Source organism: Anopheles darlingi, chromosome 2 (assembly GCF_943734745.1).
Source record: "Anopheles darlingi chromosome 2, idAnoDarlMG_H_01, whole genome shotgun sequence".
Taxonomy (NCBI): Eukaryota; Metazoa; Arthropoda; class Insecta; order Diptera; family Culicidae; genus Anopheles; species Anopheles darlingi.
The window spans coordinates 92,946,902-92,956,901 of record NC_064874.1 but is presented as its reverse complement, the minus strand read 5'-3'; the positions used below and the strand labels follow the sequence as shown (position 1 = coordinate 92,956,901).

At 50.3% G+C, this 10,000-nt stretch overlaps 3 protein-coding genes across 4 annotated transcripts in view; 1 reads left to right on the top strand and 2 right to left on the bottom strand.

Annotated features, from left to right (window-relative positions):
- Positions 1 to 4,052: 4,052 nt before the first annotated feature.
- On the bottom strand, positions 4,053 to 7,101 carry LOC125959897 (lipoma-preferred partner homolog). 2 transcript variants are annotated; one of them, XM_049692905.1, is made up of 2 exons: positions 6,964 to 7,101; positions 4,053 to 6,828 (listed from the first exon to the last, which is right to left on the bottom strand). In XM_049692905.1, the coding sequence occupies exon 2, from the start codon at positions 6,814 to 6,816 to the stop codon at positions 4,789 to 4,791; it is 2,028 nt and encodes a 675-aa protein (XP_049548862.1). In that variant the 5' UTR covers positions 6,817 to 6,828; positions 6,964 to 7,101; the 3' UTR covers positions 4,053 to 4,788. The 2 variants fall into 2 exon arrangements, with proteins under 2 accessions (XP_049548862.1, XP_049548863.1); XM_049692906.1 differs by having other exon boundaries at positions 6,967 to 7,096.
- Positions 7,102 to 7,271: 170 nt separating this feature from the next.
- On the top strand, positions 7,272 to 8,057 carry LOC125959908 (rRNA-processing protein FCF1 homolog). The gene is made up of 2 exons (XM_049692924.1): positions 7,272 to 7,352; positions 7,425 to 8,057. The coding sequence occupies exons 1-2, from the start codon at positions 7,350 to 7,352 to the stop codon at positions 8,034 to 8,036; spliced, it is 615 nt and encodes a 204-aa protein (XP_049548881.1). The 5' UTR covers positions 7,272 to 7,349; the 3' UTR covers positions 8,037 to 8,057.
- The window catches only part of LOC125959900 (T-complex protein 1 subunit delta), a 2,588-nt gene continuing 621 nt past the window's right edge, over positions 8,034 to 10,000 (bottom strand). Inside the window, exons 2-4 of the mRNA XM_049692911.1 lie at positions 9,897 to 9,949; positions 9,227 to 9,826; positions 8,034 to 9,154 (exon numbers count right to left, since the gene is read on the bottom strand). Coding sequence (XP_049548868.1) covers positions 8,312 to 9,154; positions 9,227 to 9,826; positions 9,897 to 9,949 — 1,496 coding nt within the window. The 3' untranslated portion in view covers positions 8,034 to 8,311. The remainder of the gene's footprint in view (positions 9,155 to 9,226; positions 9,827 to 9,896; positions 9,950 to 10,000) is intronic.

The window sequence follows — 10,000 nt, the reverse complement described above, 5'->3', positions numbered from 1 at the left end:
TAACATTTAGACAAACCACCTCTCTCAATATGCTGTATGTGTGCTCCTTGTGTGTGTGCGTGTCGTGTATCTAATGTGTGTGTGTGCGGTCACTTTCCGTCCGTCCAATCCAATTTACATAGTAATGAGTGTGTCCTGAATGCTCATTACGTCCCAGTGCGACTTTACGGACACTCTCGCAACGCTCTCTGTGTGGAGGTCACATGGCCGTGGCCATACATACTGTGACCAACCGGGCCCGATCCACCTCCCTCCGGTACGACGCATAATGAACCCCCATTATCGCCCATGTCCGTCATGCTCATTATAGAAGATGACCCCGCGCACTTCCCTGCCACAACCTGCACACAGTAACGTTGCTCTCTCGGCAACAAACTCGCTTGGAATCACGTCCATATCCAATAGGTTCTCGGAGCTCGGAGCGTTTGAATTTAAATCCTCCCCCTTCTCAGTCGATTTAATCCCCTTCGCCAAACAACGTGTCAGCGTCCTGCTGCCTGAGTCCTGCGAACACAGAACATCCTCTCGAGGACACGCTTTAGAACTGGACGGCGTCCTCAGTGCGCATCCGGTGAAGATGTAAAAAGTACATGCACATAATTTGAAGAACATGTTTTGCTAATGCTTTGAAAAAATAAATACATTTGTGATAAGCTGCCATCTCGCTGCTGGCGCTTCCCTCGGTGGCGACTCCACTCCCTACGGCCAGCAAGGATTTCGGGGACGACACCACCCCGATGCTGCGGCTGTTGGGTTGGAATAGAAAAATAACACACACCCAGACCCCGGGGGTGATGTCACGCAACATTTGACATAAATTCGATTTCGTCCAGCCTTCGTCCTTTTGGTCAAAAATTTCGTTCCTTTTTTGTTTGTGAAGAAGAAAAACGTGTTTTTCTTCTATTCCACTGGGTACGCTTTACGGTTCGAACCATGCTTATTACTGCTATTATTACTGCGTTTTCCATTCCAGTTCCATTTATTTTTTTGTCATCCATAGACTGTCGACTGAATTTGTCATAAATATGAAAATAGGGAGTCTGCCGGTTTGCCGTTGGAAATCGCATAAAAATTTGCCACCGGCCTTCCCCCAGGGAGGGAGGATTTTCAACTTTTCAACACCGGGAGCACATAGCAGCAGCAGGGGCCACCGGCACAGACTAGTCTTGCGGTTGACCCCCGGTGGTTTATGATAATAAATCGTGTTTTCTTTCAAATTCCCTGCACCATTTTTATCCGTCTCTCGGCATTTTTTTCGCTCTTGGGAGGTTGACAATTTATCGTCGTTGCCAGGGCAATCGAGGAGGGTCTGCAGCTGCTACGGGTTGCTTCGATTGGAAATCCTGATTGGTGTATACTCTGTTGTTGTTGGAGCTGTTTGGTTAGGTGCGTTGGTCACACACAATCGGACCGAATTTGGTGTGGCCCCGGACTTCACAATCAGCGAAATTGAAATACGCAATTCGATTGCCAAATCTTCTCCCCGCAAAAGCACCTGTGCGTACGTGCGTGCGTGCGTGTGTTCGATTGGTGAGTGACAGCAACGAGTCCTTTTCAAAGGCCAACGGCCCCCACGATATTTGCCAAGAACCAATAGGAGACAGGTCGAGCGAGCCCTGACGATCCTGTTTCGTGGAAAGAAAGTCACTTTCAGCCAGCCCACTTCAGGTCCTAAATCAAATCCACCGGCGCCCGTTGGCCACTTATGTATCGCACCCGTAAATTGCCAAAAAAAAAGGTCTTGATGAAAATTCCCCAATTTGATTTGAAGAGAGTTTTCATTTGTTGGCCCTCCTCGCCCTCAGCACCGGCTACCAATCGTCGTTATTCCAATTCCAATTTCACATTCAACTTTTAACAGGTATATGGGGGGGGAATGAGGAGACACAGTGAAGCGGAAAATGGTTCCCTCGTCGTGGGCCCTCTTGAGTCACGAGAGCCTGACAGCGACCCTTAACGAATCCATCCTGGTGGGCCAATGGCGGAGCAGCGCGTAGCCGGTAGCTAAATAAATTTAACTAACAAGCATTTTCCTTTCGTCCGCTCGTTCTTATTAGAAATTCCAATCCAAGCGAACCACCATCACCAATCCCTCATCAGTGGAGTCGGACGTGAATGAAGCGAAAGTCCGTTTCCTCTCACAGCTCGTCCCCTTGTTTCCTTCACCTTTTCGGGCCATCAGTCCATTTGCCGGCGTTGGAGCACCACGGTTGAAACTTTTACTAGCTCTTCACTAACGGTCCACAGGACCATACACATACACACAGGCACGGGATTCGAGGATAACGAACGGTCTCGGACACTCGGGTTTTTTGTTCTTCTCCCGGGTATCACATTTCTAATTTCCTAATTACCGGAACTGGCGTACTCTCCAGATTTATCCCCGCTGCCTGCTTGGCAAATCTGACATGTTATTGCCCCGAGGATCTGATCCGTTGTACCCACTACACACTTCGTCCTTGCCGGGTTGCTTTTCACTTCATCGACTTCCGAATGTTCAAATTTTGGAGTGTTCCAGTAGGCGGAGGTTCAACAGGATACTCACGCCGCCGTTGGGTGCTGCATTGTTTTGTAACGTAGTCCCTCCACTCCGCTCCGCTCTCGGCACTGGTGGGCGATATATTGGATTGGATTGGTTTACCTGCTGCTAAGACGAAACGTGTCCGAATACCAAGTGGACATATTGTGAGCCGTTGGCGTCGTTTGTAGCACGATTTGAAATTAAATTTCCAGCTCAAGTCCTTATCCGAAACCATCTTTGATGTGCGTCCCTCTGCCAGTTGGTGTTCGATTGGAATTTTCTTAATTGAATTTCCCGCTTTTTTCTCAAACAATCAAACTCCCAACAAAAACACGGACTTCACAGCTATCCATCCAACACGGTGGACGCTCTTACTGAAACATCCTCTCGGACAGCGCATTCCTGCGGTGTGTGCGAAGCCATTTTAAATTCCTGGCCTCCTATTTTGCATACCCGAGTTTAAAGAAACACATGCGCAATGCAAGCAGCAACCGGCAAGAGCCGGATTGCTATGGCAACGAATCTCATGATAGCTTACCCGTTCTTCCTCATCGCATCCTGATCGACCGGGACGAGCTAACCAGACGAGTTCTGAACAAACGGAGGCCTACAATGGACGGGCCAGGCTCTCCAATCACTTTCCTGGCTGGCGAAAGACTAAATCAATCGCCGGTGCTTGCGAACCGGCTAACCCCTTCATTTTGAGGAACTGATTTCGTAAAAAACCCACAATGCAACAGCCGACCAACACAATCCACACCCCGCGATACCCGAAAAAGGGGTGGTTTAGCCCTTTCGCTTTATATACATAATGGCACGAGCTCAAAAACCTAAAAAAACATACTCACCCCATACGCTTTGCGTTACCCCTTGCTCTTGTGACCGAGCAAAGCGAACGAGTCCCTCCCTAGCTAACCCCTTTCGAATTTATGTAAAAGGATCAGCAGCACCCATGTTTAGCATACACCCTCCTAGAGATAAAAAACGGATGATCTAGCAAGAAGTGAGTGAGATGGCACGTGGTAGTCACATGGACGCATATAGAACGGGCGCACTCTGAACTTTCTTATTTCCTTCTGATTGTCGTTTGAAAATCGTCCGCTAAATATGTATTTAAACGGCGTTGCCCCCGGTTCCTTCAATTTACCCATGTGTCACATAGACAGAGATTCGGTTACATCAAATTTCCTGTTCGTGCTGTGTGGTGCTAGTAGGCCAAAGACTGAGTTTTTTGCCTATCGCACAACCGCACACTTTGATCAGAGCTCCGTGTCACATCGATTAATGGAAACCGGAAGCCATTACAATACAATACCTCGTTTGAACATTATCGGCCAGTTTACGAACACTCTATCGTTTCCGTTTATGCTAATTCACACTCCATGGGATCCCTTCAACATGTATCCTTCTTTTTAAGAGTGTATTGCGAGCATGAAAATCCAGAACCAGAACAAGGTGTCGACTGCGATTTACCTTAAGTCCTCCGGCATAGCGATTACCTTTAACACGACAGTAACACAGACTTTACCTTTTTTAAATGCTTTATTTGCCCGTTCACATACAAATGCACATAGAAAACGAGAACCAGACAGAGAGTTGGTTTGGCTCCCTGATTAACGTCTTATCGGTTGGCGGGGGGTAACGAATAAGCGATCGAATTTTGAGCTCTTGAGTCAAGCATTGTTCCGGTTCTAGCATATGAGCGAAAATGAACCCCCCGGCGACCCTATCCCTAATGGCGTGGATTACGAATCGTTGCTTGTTGCGCATTAAATATGCGTACTAAACCATTTGTGCGTTGAAGTCTCGATCTCGCTTTATAGCTATTACTACCCCTACTTCTACTACTACTGCTATCACGCGGTACTAGTTCACACACACGACAGATAGCTAAAACAGCCTAATCATCCCGGGCCCCCCGGTGGCCTCGATCCGGTATAACTATGCTAACGAGATGGAATAATCTTATCCTAGTGCGAAAAAACGTGGGAATGTTTCGCAAAACGCGGAATGATAGCGAATGATTAAAATGCGCGATTAAGTGCATGGTAATGTGTGTGCGTATAACGTGGCTAGTAGAATACGCTAGCTGACTTTTCGATTGAAGCTACTCAATTCGTGCGCCTAAAATTTGACTATTCGTTTGCAGTTTCGTTTTCGTTCGTGTCTGGCTGCCTGCCTGCCTGCCTGGCTATTCTGATTCTGATCTTCTGTTTTTCTGCGCGAAGCCGCAATAATAGGATTGGAACGCGGATTGGAATGGCTGTTTACAGCTCCGTCGTCATATGGCTAGTGAGGGTCTGCACCCGTTTGGCGTTGCAGCTTTTGCAGAGAATGTGATCGTCGAGCGGATAGCATCCACGCCCTTCCGCCTCGGATGACAGCAGCAGCCCACAGTCCTCGCACTTGTAGCAGTTGATATGGAAGCTACGATCAAGTGCCACGACCCGTACCGTCTCGTCCTGGCCCGGTTCCGGCATGATCGGATGCTTACATACGCAGCAACGTGGAGCGAACTTTTTGTGGAAATCTTCGATACAATGTATCTGATTGGTCGCATCGACCGTGAACGGGATGCCATCGAGTGACTTGCCACACACGATGCAGGTGAAGCATTGCGGATGGTACGGTTTACCAGTGGCTCGTAGGATCCTCTCGAGGATCGGTTTCAGACAGACGGAACACTTCTCGAGCGTGTTCAGATAATCTTCCTCACAGTATGGCTTTCCATCGAGCGAATAGAATGGTTTGCCTTGCAGATTAATCTGACACTGCTGGCAAGTAAAGCAGGTGATATGATAGATCTTGTCCATCGCCGTACAGCCCGTGTTCTCACCCACCACACGCTCACCACACTTGACGCACGTTCCGTACGAGTCCACATCCTGCGTACCATCCATCGATTGCACCAACAGATCGGTCAGTGTGTCCACCTCGGTTTCCTTCGGTACACCACCACGATGATGGTGCCCGAGATGGTGCGATTGTGGTTGCTGCTGCGAGGCGCTCGTGATAATGCTATCGTTCGAGCTGTTGATTCCGTGCGAGTTGACATACGGTGCGTAGAGCGAGTAGTTCGATCGACCGGACATCTGGCTCGGTGGACGTGGATTGATCGGTTCGTAGATCGACTCGTACGTGGTCGATCCTTGCGAGCTCATGCCACCATAAGTACCGTACAGCGATTGCTGGTGCTGATGAAGGTGGTGATGGTGGGGCATGTTGTTGGCATAAATCTGACTTCCGGGACCCAAATTACTGTACGTACTCTGTGCCCCTCCCGGTGGACAACCACCAACGGCACCGGGGCCAACCATGTTGTACGTTGGCTGTGCCTGTCGTCCCAGATGGTGGTGATGGTGATGGCCAACCGGTGGATCGGTCGCTCGCCGTAGCTCACTGTACGATGAACTGACTGGGCTCGGTGGGGGTGGAAACTCTTCGTCATTATCCTCCAGAGTAAGTGCATTCAGCGTTAATGGAATGCCCTGCTGCATGTCCTGTGGCGGTGGTGGTGGCAGTTCTTCCGATACCTGACGCTGTGGGAACGCTTTCGATGGGACATTGCTGCTACTGTGCAGGATGTTACTATATATAAGACCATCGTTGTTGATCGTGCCTTTCGCGCTACCACGCGCACCAGCAGCACCACCAGGTGGAAGGTTTGAGTACGTGGCATCCGATCCATAGCCACCACTAACGTACGCCGCCTGCTGCGCATTTTCATAAACAGTTGCCGACGAGCCCTGCGACTGCGACGAGGAAGCATGTTTTAGTTTGTCCTCCATGACGCGCTTGTGATGCTCGAGGGCTTCTTTCTGTTGCTGCAGCTCGAGCGCATTATCGAGCGTCACCTTCCGTACGCCCATCTTACCCACTAGCCCACCGGGGATGGGGCTTGCTCCAGTCGTTGCCTGGGCCGCCGCCGTCGCACCATTGCCTACTACGTTCGTGTACGCATGCTCATCGAGTAGCGCGTTGCTCTGGCCCTGAAGGACGGTCGAGAACGAGGGCTCACAATACTGCTTCACGTTGGAGCTTTTAGGGACCTGCGGTGGGACCTGTTGCTGGGAACCTTTGCGTGGTTTCGGTGGCACCGCCGGTCCACTCTTCTTGCCCACCATCACCGTACCTGGTATGCCGGCACCGTTCGGTGGACAGTCGGGCAATCCAGTACTGTGGTACGGCCTCGGTTGCTGCTGGTGCTGCTGTTGTTGTTCCAGGGCGGTGGCTCCGTTCGTTGCCCTTCTTTGTTTAGTAAGCAGACTCAACTGGTCGCTCAACCCGGCATCCATCCTGTCCTCAACCTGCACGAGTCAGCAAAAATTATCGCCACACCCGGCCGCACCCAAAACAGGGAAGCAAAAGAGGGGAAAAACAAACTTTAGCTCTCGGTTCCACGGAGGGCGCCAGCGCCCAAATCACACTTCCTGCTTATTCACCACCGTTTACTGTGACGACACACGCAATCTTTGGCCGCGGCCGATGATTAATCTCTTTTCTGTTGGTGACGAATACGGCTCTGGTCGCACTTGAAGAGGAGGCAGCGAGAATAAAGACTTTTTTGCAATCGCGTGAGACCAAAACAACGGAGGAGAGGCGCACACCACGCAATTCCCACACACACTTCTATACACAACGTGTACGTACACGAGCAAGAAAGTCTTTCGTTGCTTAACTCGTTTCAAGATACACGTTCGCTGGATTTTCCCACTCAGCAGAGCAAGCAACTCTTTTCTTGTTCGACTCTTTTCAAGATACACATGCGGCCTCCTGTTTCCAAAACAAAACCTTGGATTTCTGGCCTCGTGTTGTGGATTTTTAGAAAATGGTAAGTTTGAAGGGAATCCTCAAAATCCGAACCTCTCTAACGCCGGTACTTTGTCTTTTCTCTGTGATGCAGGCTAGAAAGAATCAGATAAAACGGATGCAGAAGCAGCGGAGCGCGTTGCTGAAGCGGATGATCAAACCTACCGACAAACGGCTAAAACCGGAGGATCGTGCAAAGACGACCGAGCCGAAAAAGAAATCCACCGATGAGCTGAAAACGATTGAGCGCACGCAGGTCAGCTCGGCAATGTTTTTCCAGTACAACACGCAGCTGGGACCACCGTACCACATACTGGTGGATACGAATTTCGTCAATTTCAGTATCAAAAACAAGCTGGACATTATCAAGACGATGATGGACTGTCTGTACGCCAAGTGCATCCCGTACATCACGGACTGCGTGCAGGCTGAGCTTGAGAAGCTGGGACCCAAGTACAAACTGGCACTGCGGATAATCAAGGATTCTCGGTTCGAACGACTACCGTGCATGCACCGCGGTACGTACGCCGACGACTGTCTCGTGCAGCGTGTAACCCAGCACAAATGCTATATCGTGGCCACAAACGATAAGGACCTGAAACGACGCATACGCAAAATTCCGGGTGTTCCGATTATGAACGTTGCCCTCAATCGCTACGTTATCGAGCGGATGCCGGATGCATTCGAGCCGATGGCGAAGAAATAAATCGTTTTTTTTTTCACATATTACTTGTTTGTTTATTAAGAGAAGAATACGAACATTACAAACAAATGATCAATGCTGGTATGGGGGACTTGTGTTAGGGGTGAGGCAGGAGGCTTCAAATCAAATCCTGCTCGTTCGTATCCGCAAAGCAGCAGCAGCAGTATTGTGCAGTAGATGAGGAAATGCAGCAAGATGCATGTTGTGAAGAGATGGTTTTGGATGTGATTAACTTAAGACGTTAGTAGCGTACCGTGCGCCAAGCGCTAGATGTGCATCTACTGCATAGTGTTAACGATGTCATCGATCTTCAGAATCGAACGCACCGTCTCGGACGCGAGCGTGATCGATGAGGTGGACACGAGTAGCGGTTGCACGACATTCTCTGCCAGAATGTCGGTGATGGCGCCCTTGCGCACATTGATGCCCGCATTCTTCTCTCCCTGTGCGTGGCGATTGCGTAGCTCTGTTACGGTGGCGATCGGATTTAGTCCAGCATTCTCGGCCAGCGTCGAAGGGATCACTTCCAGTGCATTGGCGAAGGCACGGAAGCAGTACGCATCCACTCCCTGTAGCGTCTGGGCATAGGCGGCCAGCTGGAGAGCCATCTCGATCTCGGGAGCACCACCACCGGCGATCAGAGCGCGTTTCTTCACCAAACAACGCACCACGCACAGAGCGTCGTGCAGTGATCGGTCAGCTTCCTCGAGCACCAGCTTGTTAGAACCGCGCACAACGATCGAAACAGTCTGGCCCATGTTCTGGATACCGGTCACCTTCACAAACTTGGTCGTACCGCTGGCTACCTCTTCTACGAGATCCGCGCTAACCAGATTCTCGGCCACAAAGTGATCCAACGAAGCGATCGGACGACAGCGGAGCGTTTTGCATACAAACTCAATGTCCTCTCGCTCGATATCCTTCACGACCAGCACCTTAATCTTGTCGAGGAAGTGCTGTGCCAGATCCGAAACTGCATCACGGAGGATCGATTTCTGCACCAGCAGCACATTACAGCCGGACTTTTTGATCTGCTTAACGATATTTAGGATGTAGGCACGTTCCTCCTTCAGCACGCGATCCATTGCAGCATAGTCTGACACGATCACGCTGTGATCCATCTGTTGGCGAAGCACAAAGCACAATTCAAAATAGGAGGGTTTTCATGGAGCGTACGATCATTAACCACTTACATCGGTCTTTGGGGCGGAGATGCAGAACTGAATCAAACCAATTTTGGCCTTCTCCACGCGCTTCGGACCGTTAATACCAGACGAACGTTGCGTGAAGACAAGCCCATCGATCAGCTCAGTGTCCTCGATGGTACCACCGAGACTGCGGATGATTTTGATGTTCTTCAAATCGACCGTTCCTTGCGAGTTCGGTTCCGTCACCTTCAGCACGGCGTCGACAGCCAACGGGGCCAGCAGGCTGCTGTGCTGCGAGACAACCTTAGAGTTGAGCGATGTGGAGGCACTCTTCATCAACGCCTCTCGATCATTCAACTCCACGGGGCGCGACATTTCCGTCAAAATCTCGACTGCCTTCGCCGAGCAGCGCTGGAATGCTTCCGAAATCGCAGTCGGGTGAATGCCCATCTGCAGCAGTTTCTCGACGGCCTCCAGCAGTGCACCGGCAACAACTACGACCGACGTCGTACCATCGCCAGCCTCTACATCCTGTGCCCGGGACAGTTCCACCAGCATCTTGGCCGCCGGGTGAATGACATTCATCTGTTTCAGAATCGTCGCACCATCGTTGGTAATGGTCACTTCACCGTTGGCTGCTTGGATCTAAAAAAAAAACAAGAGAACATGAATCAGTGAAGAACTGCATGCTGCAGGGGGCTCTATCAACACATACCATTTTGTCCATACCACGCGGTCCCAAACTTGTGCGAATCGCATCGGAAACGGCTAGAATTGGATATTAAAGCAACATTAGTACAGCTCCTTGATAGCCGGCAT